General features: G+C 36.9%; 1 protein-coding gene across 2 annotated transcripts in view; it reads left to right on the forward strand.

The window, feature by feature from the left end:
- The window catches only part of LOC125689555 (sulfotransferase 6B1-like), a 37,418-nt gene that overhangs the window by 22,040 nt on the left and 1,494 nt on the right, over positions 1 to 13,884 (forward strand). The window contains exons 3-7 of one of the 2 annotated variants that reach the window (XM_048936861.1): positions 9,001 to 9,077; positions 10,417 to 10,556; positions 11,232 to 11,321; positions 11,799 to 11,925; positions 13,111 to 13,205. In XM_048936861.1, coding sequence (XP_048792818.1) covers positions 9,020 to 9,077; positions 10,417 to 10,556; positions 11,232 to 11,321; positions 11,799 to 11,925; positions 13,111 to 13,205 — 510 coding nt within the window. In that variant the 5' untranslated portion in view covers positions 9,001 to 9,019. Of the gene's footprint in view, positions 1 to 8,875; positions 9,078 to 10,416; positions 10,557 to 11,231; positions 11,322 to 11,798; positions 11,926 to 13,110; positions 13,206 to 13,884 lie in introns of those variants that run through there. The other variant, XM_048936860.1, reaches the window with a different exon arrangement.

Consider the following 13,884-nt stretch of genomic DNA (forward strand, 5'->3'; position numbering starts at 1 on the left):
ACTTTGGGAACTCATATGTGATCCATAGTCTTGTTTGTTTGTTTTTCTTTCCAGTGTCCATAGTACAGCTGATGAGAATTTTTCCTGTAAGTCACATTTTCTTAAAGATGTGTCCGTTATTTGAGAACCAGGTTCATGATGGGAGATTTTACTTCTGAGTGGACTGCAGTTTTGTCCAGAAGGTAGGGCTCAGCTCTTCTGCTTCCATGCTCTGTAGAGGTCTGTACTTTTATGATAGCAAAGAATGAAGTCAAGTTTCTACTACTTACCCCATTAGTGTACTTTATTTCAACTACATATATAGGTGAGGCAATAGCAGTATGCAGGCCAGAACAGCTTCCGTTCTTGTAATTTTCTATCATTTATACAACAAGTAAAATAATAAGCAATAGTGTGATTTATTGTAGAGAAAAGCTTTTTTTATTATCTTCTGAGTATCAAGAAGAAAATGCAACTGGACAAAACTCCCATGTTTTATACTATACCTGTTAAAGCCCCAACTAGGACAAGTCTTGAGTCATAACTACAGTACTAAATTCCTAGTCATAATGGCCATGTTAAGGAGAGAAGAAACTATTTTCCTAATCATTTTTCTCATACTCAAAAGTGGAAAGATTAATTTTCACGTAAGTTCCTGTAAAAATATAGTCTTTGGCAAAAAGTCATATTCTTAGTCTGGAAGTTTTTGAGGTGATTGACAATATTGACATGGTTCATTCTCCATAAGATAATATGAAACCATACTTACAGACCCTACAAGTACATTCATTGATATGTATGGCTAGGATCCTCTATTTTTAAGTATAATTGTCAGTTAAGCAAACAGAACAGTGAAATAAAAGCTGAAAACCAATCCTTTTTCAAATTGCAATCTAAGAAGTTGCTTAACTATGCACTTTAAACAAGTATTACTTAATATAACATATACTAAAGTTCTAGACATTTCTTAGATCAGATGTTTTATTTGTTTTATTACATGATAAATATTGACTCTGGCCAGAGTTGCGTGACAAGAGTCCAAGTTAAAATGAAGTCTTTAAAGAATATGAGATTCTAGTGTTCCATCCTAAATCAGGCTAAAGGTATGTTTAACTGTGCCCTATGTACAGAAGTGAACAAGAGAGTGTAACAAGAGGGAATATCCATTGCATAAAAATAATTCCTCAAAACAGTCTCCATGTCCCTAACAGTCTGTGACCTTAAAGCTTGTTTGTGCTCTTTGAAAAAGCTCTTCAGCTTTCAGTACCACATCATCATGCAGCAAGGATTTGCTTGAGCTGGTTAAATGCTTTTAAGATGAAGCTAGAACTAAGCTACTCTTGCTTGTAGCATGGAACATCTTCCTTTGTGTTACAGCTGGAACAGTAGAATTATTAGCTCATTAATGTAAAAAGTTATTTATAGATCTATGGTTATAAAAAGTAAACATTTTATTTTGCATTTGGGATCAAAGTACTTCTGATGTACTTAGCCCATCCTTGTATATTAAACCTGCCAGTATGTTTCCATGCCTTGCTGAGACCCTAAGTGGCAATAAAATGTTGACTAATTGTTCTGATTTTATTTTTCATGAAAAAGAAAATGTCTGAAAAAGCACAGATGTGCACTCTTCTTAGAGCCCATTGATCTGCTTCTTCCATCACACTGAGCCTGCTGGTCTGACGCTCAGTGACACTGCAATGTATGTTCAGGCTATCTGCCATCAAATGGAGTTGCTCTCAGATTGGCTAACCTAATCCCAATTCTGAGGACCTCTCTTGCAGTTCATCCAGCTCAGCTGCATTGTGAAGGTGTACTCTGGACTTTGTAAGAGAGCCTTCACTACTCACCATAGCTTTAGGCTATTGAAGAGTATATCCTCATTATTTTCAAATGTAAAACTACTTCTGCCATTTAATAATAGCATGTTTAAGAATAATCATAGAACAGAATCACAGAATATTCTGAGTTGGAAAGGATCAGCAAGGATCACCTTCGTGTTGCTGTACAGAGGAGCAGCTTCTAATCTATGAAGAACTCTAAGGCAACCATGAGGCATTTGGTAGTGTTCCCTTACATTAAAGTGAATTTTTCAGTCATTTTAAAGACAATAATCTCAGCATTCCTGTCAGAAACAAGGAAGGAGAAATTTAACTTTTGTTTCATAAGCATTAGCTGAATATTCTCAATGATGAAGAATCCATTCAATAGGCTTTCTAACTTTAAGAAATAATTAATTCGTAACTGCCTTGGAACTGGCTTAGCACACAGCTTTCTGCACGCCTTTGCTCTTTTGAAACCATGCGCATCAGATTCGCCAAATTCAGATAACCTGAGACAGAGTGAACCAAAGAGCTGGTGACAGGGCAGTGGTTCCTTTCCTCCTTTGCAGCAAAGAGGAAATGGGATCTGGTCCTACTGCAGCAAAACCAGATACTGTATCAGGCATGTTGAACCTGTGGCTTGTGGGCAGCATGCAGCTTGGTACTGCTGGCAGTGCAGCCCAGCTGCTGCCCCATGCCATCTGCCCCTCCTGCCACTGTGGCCCTGCCCCAGCGGTGCACCCACTGCTCAGTAGCAACCAAACATCAGCGGCCTGTTAACAATGTCTGAGCTGCAACCAGGGCGTGGGGAGAGTGCAGTGCAGTGCTAAGTCAAGTTATAGTGAATAGTTGTATGCATTTTGATTTGTTGGCTGAACACTGTCCCGTGAACAGAGAAGAGTACTCAGCCATGCTTTTCATTTTGATAAAGGAGTTTGAGAACAGGTTTCAAAATTACCAAAAAAATTATCTTTTCTTTTTGTGTATTTGCAACTCCATTTTCAGTCAACATAAATATGTGACCTGCGAATTTTCATATGGAATGTATGGAGTTGCAATCAGTCATTCTACTCAAAATTCTGATTGTGTCTCTTTACTTTTTATAAGCTGTATCTTAGCAGAGGGATATATTCCTCTCTTCACAGTCACACCTCATTCATGCCACCACTTTTTGGCAGAACATTTTTGAACAAATATTTTCATGGATGAAGTACAGGAGGAGTAAAATTTCATCAAAAATTTCTGATGGTACACATTGAGAACTCACTAAGAATTGCAGCCACTGCCATCGAAACAGAGTGGTGCATTAGTTTCGCAGAAACAGATTCACACATCCCACTAGTTCTGTGTTTTTGTTGCTTTCTTTTTTTTAAACTAAAAAAATATTAAGTAACAAAACTTATTTTAATATTTATATGCATTAACAATATTATATATTTTGAGGGCTGCTCTGAAAGTAATGCCTGCTATATTATTATGTTGGCCATGGTATCAGTGGTGAATGTTGGTGGTATGGAAGTAGAGGTTGAACCTTCCCACCAATATCCCATTACATTTTGTTGCTGTGAGACAGATGGCAGTGGAGGGGCAATCTGAAAAAAAAACTATCTGGCACAGAAGTGCTGATGAGACAAAGGTGTGTCACTGAAATCCTCCATGCAGAAAAAATGGCACCCACTGACATTCACCAACGCTTGTGAGTGTTTATGGAAACTGAACAGCAGATGTGAGTGCAGTGAGATAGTGGTGCATTTCAGCAACAGTGACGATGACAGTGGGTCACCTTTGCTGGTACGGATTTTTATGAGCACAACATGCAGGCTCTTGTTCTGGTGAAAATACATAGCTAATGGTGGTGACTATCTTGAAAGTTGGTGTTTTGTAGCTGAGATTTTGTTCTATTAAATAGTGTTATTGTGTTCTGTATCAGTTTTAGTTTCCATGGGACTAAATAGGAGGCATTACTTTCAGAGCAACCTTGTGTATGAGGCCCACTGAGGTTCACTCAGTGTGGCTCAAGCAAGATGAAAGGCTGGACACCCATGTATTAGATGACATCTGTAAGCCTTTTTCTCTAAAGTGTCATTGCCATCTTATACTGAAGTAAATCTAGAGATATAGACTATGGCAAGAGTAACTAGCTAGTTGATAAAGAGTTCCCAAAGTACAGCTACTGTCCAGTTAGTGTATTAAGGTGATAAAAAAGCAGGCTAGTCAACTTTATTTCACCCATGTCACAACCCAGGAGTTGGTCTGTGGCCACTCACTCATCCCGGAACCTGGGACAACCTGCTGGATAAGTGAAGCAGTGAGCTGATATTCAGCTCACCAAGGGGCCCCCTGTAGTCTGGCAGAATTGCTCAGGCTTGAAAAGAAATCACATCCACTAATAATATAAAAAAAGGTAAAACGTCTGTCTTGGAAAAAAAAAAAAAAAAAAAACCCCACAAAAACAAAACCAAACCGAAATAAAAAAATACCCCTCACCTCACTTGTCGTGTAGAAAGATATAAATGTTGTTTCCTATGAAAATATCTATATTGAATAGTAAAACCTGGGTTGGTACTGCTTCTTTTATGCTGCACTAGTAACTACAGGAATCTTTTAAAGGAAAAGCATAGATTGTAAATTAGCAAATGTTCAGTGGACTACTTGCAGCAACCACTTCTGGAACAAAGTTAAAATACAGTGTGCATTGCGAAGCCTGAAAGACAAACAGAGCTGGTAATCAATTCTTGAACTCTGATCAGAATTGCTGTTCCATAATACTTTAGAGAAAGGTCAAGGTTGCAGACAACTGTAATAGTATTCAGACTACACCTGTCATTACAGTGTTTATAATGTGTACCAGATTTTAATGCTGAACATTATGTGCTAAACAGTGTGTTTACTGGGCAGTATTTTAATTGATCACATACAGAGGATTCTAATGGCCATGCTTCACTATATTCCATGTTAAAGAAATATTCTCTTTCCTCTCTTATTGTGAAATTCTCTTTCTATTGTAAAATTCTCTTCCATGTCTCTAGAAGGCTAAGGGCCATTTGGCACCTGGGAGCCCTTATAAAGACCATATCAAATCAGACCACTTCCTAGCAGAATGGTGTCTGCCATAATTAAATTCTCATCTGAGTATGATAGAAATCAGTGGATTTTTTTTCACTGACTTCTGATCAGGAAAGATAAAAGCCCTTAACATGTCAGCACCTCTATTTGTTTGATGTGTAGTTATCTCTATATATGGTCAGAATATTAGACTCTGTCCCTGTAGCTTTGGGTACTATGAAATGAAGAGCAAACATCTGGAGAAGTTCTGCTTATAGACATCTCATGTTTTCTCAGGATTTGTTAGGTGTGACACTTACAAAAAGAGTTATGCTGGTAAGATCACCATGGAAGCGTCAAAAAAGTATTTATCACTAAATGATGTATCTGAGCTTTTAACTGTTATTCCTTCACTAAATATCATTAATCTTAATAACCATTAGTTGGGCTAAAATGGCACAGATAATTGTGAAGAGAGTATTTCTAGAGAATTGATACTCAAATTATTGTTTCCCCTGCTATTCGCTACATCAGCTTCTCTCACCTGTACTAATCTCTATGAGGATAGGAGGCTATGGATGCGAACTGATAACTCTCCATTTCCCAACCTCTCTTCCAGTAGTACACCGCAGTCCTCATCCTCCTCCAGAACACAAAACATGGAGTGCAGTCAGCTCAGTCCTTTGAGAACAAAGAAAGGATAAAGAATATGCTAGAGAATGGACCAAGAGTAAATAGGATGAGCTATGGGCAAATGCCCAAGTTGTCCTGGTGGCAAGGTATTCAGTGTCTGAATTAGCTTGTGCACTGGCAGTTCATCTTAAACTTTCTGAAGGATTAATTTACAGTATCATGACTGGGACTCAGCAAAATCCGTGGTGAAATATGTTCTGAAACAAATCACAGAAAAATGTTCTATAGTTCATTTTGCTTGACTTTTTAGTTCTGATGCTACAATATTTGAAGAAAACTGAACGTCTTTGATAAATTAAGTGAAAAAGAAGGCAACACACAAAACAGTTAAAATATGATACTTAGGCAAAGAATTATCTCTGTGAAAAAATAAAATTTTGACTTCATGTTTAAGACCCAAACTGCATACTTCCAGCTCCCATAGGGATATATACATTTATGTCTCATGTGTTCCACTGAGCGTATTATGTTTGCTTTAACATCCTGATTTGTGATCAGGAAAATATCTGTGAATTTTTTATTGTTTTCCCCCCTGTGAACTGTGGCAGTTCTATTTTTTTTTTGTTTGTTTGTTTTTTGTTTTTTGTGGGCAAGTATCCTGTTTCAAGATCCATCCTTAATCAGCTCTACTTAACATCTATTACGTTTGCGTTATATGCTTAGCCTCATTTGTATCAACTCATTACACGTTGTATGACATAATTGCTTTTATACTAAAGACTCCAGAAGTCTGACTGTTTCAGAGGTATTGACCATAGTGAGATTAATGAAAGGTTTGCAGAAAACAGAACATTTAGCGCATTAGCAAAAATCAGAAAATCCTCCAAAACATTGTGGAATGCTTTGTAAAGGGCTTAACATTCTTCTTTGTCCCCTCCTGCCCGTTTTTTCCTCTTCCTCTTTTACATTTAAGGTCAGGTTGTACTGATACATGATGATGCAATAAGTTACTTTTTGACCAACACTGTGAATTGGATCATTTTTCAGTCTCCCACTTCTACCCTTTTATGTGGTGATAAAGTTCTAGTTAATGTTCTCCTATATATATTTTTTTTAAGTTCATTTCACCAATATTTGATCAGACAAAACAAACAAAATAAATCTCTTTTGGTGGTGGTTTGAGAAGTCTGTTAACATACAGCTAACATGTTTAGGTAGTACAAGAAGACAGTTTCTCCAGCACAGTGTGTCACGCAATTCTCTGTATTTGCTGGCATGTTCTTTCTCATTACTTAGTGGAGCATTAACAGGAGGGAGAAGTCAAGCTTGCATCTGTGCTTTGGTAGCTAGCCCGTGCATTAATAAGAATGATGAAAGATGTGGAAAATTACTTATTTCCTACCTTGTTCCAGAGAGGAGATTAAGACAGTGAAAATTCTTCAGAGACAACAAAGCTGAGGCTGAAAAAAAAGCTGTGAAAGCTTAGATGGGACATATGGGAAAGACAGAGCTGGGTATTAATTTACAGACTAGGGGTGGTCATCTAACCTGATGGTGGGACTAGCTTTGTTCTGGTCAGGGGAGGTGACTGTCATGAAGGAGACTGTACAGTTCAGGAAGAAAGCAAAAGATGAAGGAGGATCATCAATAATTTTACAGAGGATTACACCCAAGTTTGAACAGCGTTTAGAGCAGTGAAGAATATGAACCTGTATCTTGTACTGAAGATTTCTTTTTCATCTCTCTATCAATATTACATATATTTTTAGAGTACCATAATGAGTGGATCAAGATCCATTTTAGATCACTTTGGAAAGCTGTTTTTGAAGACTTTTCCAGCATCTTAATGAGATAAATGCAGATCACAGAGATAGTTATGGAAACCTATCTTTTCTTATATGCCATCTGAGGGGACAGTCTCTGAATTCTGAGGCTATGTATGGGATTATTTCGTTAACTGGGAATGGCTCTTCATAAACAGATCATCTCACCAGGTAATTGACAGCTGGCAGTGTCTTGTAGCTATCATGGCAAAGTCACCAGTCTCTTTCTGCAAAACTCCACAACCTGGAAAGACCAGGTCTGATAAGTACGGGAAATGAGAAACATTTAGAGACACATTGGTGGCTTGACCAACAGACGCCGTTAATCTGGAGATTACCAAATCCTTTAATCTCTTTTTAATCTCCATGTTTTAAAAGCTGCTTCTTTGAAACTTTAAACCAAGTGATGTTTTCCATCAGTCTCCTGATTCAGCATTTGGCAGGATCAGAGGGTCTTTCTTATGCAACACATACAGTGCAAAGTTCACTCCTGTTCTTTCAGTTATGGTGTCATGGTTGGTGGCTATATCAAAAGCTCACATTACTAATATTAAGCCTGATTCATTTTTTATGCCAAGAAATTCAATTCTTCTCAAAATCCCTCCACATGACTTATTTCTTCTAATTAGTTTTTCTTCAGTAATACTGTTTTTCTGGTTCCTAAGGATAATGCATGTCTCCAGGGAAAGGCTGGCCTAACTTCTTTCTCTGGGAAAAATACATTGGAGATCCAATAGACTTTTCTCTCTCAAAATTTCTCTAGATAATTCTTCAGGAAGTAACTGATCTATATTTCTTTTATGGAAAACCTAGTCCAGCAATGCTATTGGCTTGAGTAGAAGAATCCATTTATATATCTTTTTTTTTTTCCTTCCTTAGGAAATGCCTACTCTCCCAACACTTCTTTAGCCAGCAAGTAAATATCCCAGTTAAATGCATTTCCATAATGCTAGTACATGTTTCATGACAAGGGAAATTAAAGAAAAAAAAAAAAAAAAAGACTAGCTGCTAATGCATTCACTAATATAATGAATATTTTGTCTCCCAATCCTAATACATTTGATCCAATTTCTATGGAAAAAAAGAAGAAAAAAAAGTTATGTAAGAAAACATCCCAGAGTGAATACTGAAAAGATCAGAACAGATATAAAGAATATGCTGGTGCTATTGAAACTGAAGTCTGTAATTCATGCCCTTCTTGAATTTTGATGTACTTTGTTTATCAACTCTGTGCTGTAATTACTTGCATATTTTTGGCATGTGATATTTTCAAGTTAGATTAGTGCTTTAACCTAGGATGCAACTATGTTTTTCTGTTTCTCTTATTCAATTATATCCAATTTCTGTTGATACTGAGATGTTCAGATGACTTAAGGTCTTTGTCTGGAGTTATGTATTTTTTTTACAGTTTCAGAAAGAGTAGTAAATTATTGCTTACAGTGTCCCACCCCCCTCCACCCCCTCCACAAAGAAAATACAAAGAAAAGAAAAAGCCCTGTAATGTGGCAACTGGTGTCTCTCTGTCTGTGTAGCATTTCACATTGCGACAGAGATCGTGTGTGAGAGGGAAGAATGGAAAAATCTAGGAAGAAATTTATTGATGTGATAGATAAGGCAATAGTTGCTGGTAATGCAATGGACCGTGATGAACTACTTTTTTCTTACAAGGGGATTCTCTACCCTGTTGCTTTTTGCAGTCTTGAAGTGTTCAGAGCCATGGAGTCCTTTGAAGCCAGAAGTGATGATGTCATTTTGGCAGGATATCCTAAATCTGGTGAATACTGCTTGCTTTCTTCATTAATTAATTTGTGTAATAACAAATAAGTAGATTGTATTTACAGTTTTCAGAAAAGTTTCCAGAACTAATTTTTTCCTCAAACATATACAACAGAGCTAATTACGAGAACATTATATAGGAAATTTTGCAAGTGAAATCTGATCTGAAATCTGATTTTCTTGGCTATAGTGTGATACATTTTTATTATCTTTAATTTTTTTTAGTTATGAATGTGAATGCACAAATTGGAAAGAATCAAAATGCAATTCTCAAACTTGAGATAACTAGATTTCTTGATATTGCAGGGTCTGTTCTTGCAGTTACGTAATATCGTTGGTAATAGTTTTGTATTTCTTAATATAATGGACTTATTGGTGCCTTCATGTGCAATGATACATATATTTTACTTTTTGATTTTCATATACATGTCAAAATTTTCTGAAATCTATTGTTATAAAAAAGACATTTTTGTAAATGCTGGAATTAGTCACACTGATCTTTATTGGGAAATCAAGAGATCTTTGATGGAGCTGCTGCTTCTGCCTGAAAGTATCCTACACAGGCTCTTGTATGTGTTACACATCCATTTTAATATAGTTATATTTACCCTTCAGCAATAGGATTCACTGCATCTTACAGAAGATAGTCACAGTTTACAGGTTTGTAAAGATTTTGTGTTTTTTTTAAAGCCTATTTTCTTTTCGAAGAAAAGATATGCATCAAAATGCACTTATTAGGACTGTAATGATAAAGATGTAGGAACCAGTGTCCACAGGTCAGGAAATGATAAGCTAATCATACAAGTTCTCAACAAGCTCTATTTTATGTTATTAATAAGAATACAATAAATATATACGAAATAATTTAGAGGTTTTCTGGATAAAACACTGTGTATTGGTAAAGAAAATGAGCATACAGAGCACAGTTTCAGATCTGGTATGTGCTGAAGTGCTGAAGTTCTGTGACCCATCTTTCTACTCAAGATAAAACTGTACAGCACATCAGAAAACATATATGATGCACTGGGTTTTGAGGTACAGGTTTACACCCTATCTGCTCTTTTATTTCTTACTTGAATCAATAGTTCTACTCCTTTCTTACTTATAATATATAATCCGTGATGTACTTAGTCATTTAAGTTGGTGAAAGATATGTATTGTTACGTAACAATAAATGTAGGGCCCTGAAGGCTGATTGTCCAGATAGCCAGCTGACATGTTAAAGAAGACCAGACAATTCATGAGATAGTACCAGCTACCTCTTGGTTGTCCTTTCAAATTGATTTATGCTTTTTCTCAATGCTTTACATGCAATTCTGTATTTTTTCCCCTTTCAGGTACAAACTGGGTAGGTCAGATCTTAAGTGATCTGGTGGCCACATTTGAAAAAAAAAGACTTGATGAAGAAAAAAGTGTTAATGATGAAGAGCTAGAAGAATTTCCGTATCTTGAAATTGGAGATACTGAGAAATATGAGGTGGGCACAGAATTTAATTATTAAAGATGCGAGAATGTGGTTCTTCAAACACTGAATATTTGAATATATGGTTTGAGAAATACTGCAGTCTTTGATGGAAACTATCCCATTTCTATGTAGGATGCATCTGGCCAGACTGAATCTCATCTGCATTACCGAATGCTGAAGGATAAATGATCGCTCTAGGGGGCTTGAGAGGAGCACATACTCATTAGAAATACAGACACTTCAGAAATTCAGTGTCACATAATCTGTACTTAAGAAGAGTTTCATGAAAAACTATATATTGAAATAATGATTTTCGGCTCTTCTACTAGCTCTTATTTATTACCTCTACTCTCTTCTTTGGATCCTTCAGCTTTATCACATCTCCAGCTAGATTCTGCATATTACATTTAGGTTTTATACCTTGTCTAACAGAACATATTAAATTCCTTAACACTAAAGAGAATGAGCAATGGATAACCTTCTTTCCAAATATTCATCCTTATGGTCTTTTGAAGGTTATTGCTGAGAGAAGTCCACTAAGATCCCAGGATAGCAATCATAAAGCATAATTGATCTGCCAAAAGCCGTTAATAAATTTTGCAAAGTAATATTTTATCACAGGCCAATGAAGGAGAATACTTGTAATAAAGGCACTGTCTACTTTCCTCCTTTCAATTGTTAATGCAGCGAATGAAGAAGTTACCTTCTCGAAGAGTTATATTAACTCATCTTGCTCCTGGCAACCTTCCAAAGTCTATCTTCAAAAATAAAGCCAAGGTGAGTGCTGATTAAATGTCATGTAAGGAAACACACAATCAGATGTCTTTGAAAGCCAATTTAGTACATTTCTGCCAAATTTAAAAATTATTTTTATACTTAGGTAGTATGCTGTCTTTTTTTGCATGGCTAACAGCTTCTGTTCATCTCAATAGATCTCAGTTCATCCTTATTGATATCTTTGCGTCAGTCTCAGCAAGGCAAACGTGGGGGAAAACAAACCTTCCAGCAGTAAAACACTATGTTTACAAAATTTCCTGAGTGGCTTTCTACAATGTTGTCGAAAGTTTCAGAAAGAATTTGTATTTGTGTGTATTCATCTAAATGGTTAATGCTATTTGTATTCTGCATGATTAATTTGATTAATCTGGAAAATATATTTTAATAACTATATGAAATTAACTTCATAAGGTGCTGATTATGAAGTTCTTTATTGCTTTTGTTTCCAGTAGAAATAAAATATTTCAAATTTTTTAGATATTGCTACTGATTCGCAATCCGAAAGACATAGCTACATCGTTTTTCCATTTTTCCAATGCCTTGTCAGCTTTACCTTCCTATGAGACCTGGGACGATTTCTTCGTAGCTTTCATGGCAGAGAAAAGTACAGTATATTCTTCTATGTTACTTATTCTATTCATTGACTTTGTCTAAAAACTTTGCATTTTGTAAAATCAGGTTCACCAGGATTTTTTGGCTTACAGCAAAAAAAAAAAAAAAAAAAAAAAAAAAAAAGCAACAAAAAAAGCCCCGGGGATTAAAGAGAGAAAATTAGAAAGCTGAAGTAAATTTTATGGTATCTGTCTTACTGGCTGAAGTTTGATATTCATCAGAACTGTTCTTCCATAAATAGCTTTAATTTGCACAAAGTGATATTTTCACTAGAAGAAGTTCCTCCTTATCTTCCTCTTGGATCTCCTTCACCCTTCCCCTCCACTGTATATCATCTTGTGCCCAGACAGACATTTGAATATCTACCTATAAAATTGGACTGGAGAAATGTTTTGGACTATGACTAAATGCATTAAAAAAAAAAACAACAAAAGAACAGAAAACAAATCTCATTATTTTATAATTACGTAAGTTCTCCAGGTTGCCATATCACATGGTTGGCAGAAGGGAGGGTTAAATAAGGCTTTCGAATTAAGGTTTTAGGATTAAGTTTCCATGCTGTTTTGAGTATTGATAGCATTTCAGCAGACTCACATTTGACTTGAAATACTGACTAGTTTCAACATATTGTCATTCAAATAGCATCATCTCACTGAGATGCGTTTCACACAGAGCCAGCTAAGCTGGGTTTCTGCAGACTTTTCCTTGGCTTCTTTGTTTTTATTGTGGGTACTGGCCATAGCCAGCCTTTGATCCCAACACTGTGCTTCTGCCCCACTGTTGCCCTCAGCTTGTTCCAGCACAACTGTTTGTGAAGTTGTGGACCATCTAGGGAGCTGATCTGGCCTAAAAAGAGGTCCTGCAATACAGGTGAAAAAGGGATTGGACCCCATATTTTTTGCAGCACAAGTGGAAGTAGCAGGCAGATCCTTTAGGGAAGGTGACAGATCCTTTAGAGCCACATTGAGCTGGTAAGAGAACTTACCCTGCTGGCTCTAGACTGTGTGTGTTGCAAAGATCTATAAATCTTCCAGAATGGGTTGAACTCTGGCAGAGCCGTGATTACTAATGGCTGTGGCTTAGGGATCAACTTACGGAGTAAAAGTTGATTAATATAATAAGGAGCTTTTCTTATGTTCGGTTATTCTTCATTTTAGGATTATTTTGTTTTATTTAGTGCCCTGGGGATCCTACTTCAATTACCTTTCTGAATGGAACAAATATGCTGCTGATGAAAATGTTATGACAATAACATATGAAGAACTAAAAGAGGTAAGGTTACCAATGGTAAGAAATATAGAATTGTAGAATCATTAAGGTTGGAAAAGACCTCCAAGATCATTAAGTCCAATCATTCACCTACCACCAATATTTTCCCTCTAAACCATGTCCCTTACTACAATATCTAAATGTTTCTTGAACACCTCCAGGGAAGGTGACTCCACCACTCCCTGGGCAGCCAGTTTCAACATCTGACCACTCTTTTGGAGGAGAAATATTTCCTAACATCCAAAATGAACCTCCCCTGACACAACTTGAAGCCATTCCCTCTAGCCCTATCACTACTTAAGTGGGAGAAAAAGCCAACTTGTACCTTACCACAACTCCCTTCAGGCAGTTATAGAGAATAATAAGGTCTCCCCTGAGTCTCCTCCAGACTGAACAATCCCAGTTACCTCAGGCACTCCTCATAAGGCCTGTGCTCCAGACCCCTCACAGCTTTGTTGCCCTTCTTTGAACACACTCCAGGGTCTCCATGTCTTTCTTGCAGTGAGGGGCCCAAACACTATTTCTGATACAAGCCAGGATGCCATTGGCCTTCTTGGCTGCCTAGGCACATTGCTGGCTCACAATTAGCTGTGCATCAGCCAACACTCCCAGATCTTTTTCCATCACGCAGCTTTCCAGCCACTCCGCTTCAAGTCTGTAGCATTGCTAGGGGTTTTTGTGG

This window comes from Lagopus muta, chromosome 2, assembly GCF_023343835.1.
Source record: "Lagopus muta isolate bLagMut1 chromosome 2, bLagMut1 primary, whole genome shotgun sequence".
Classification (NCBI taxonomy): Eukaryota; Metazoa; Chordata; class Aves; order Galliformes; family Phasianidae; genus Lagopus; species Lagopus muta.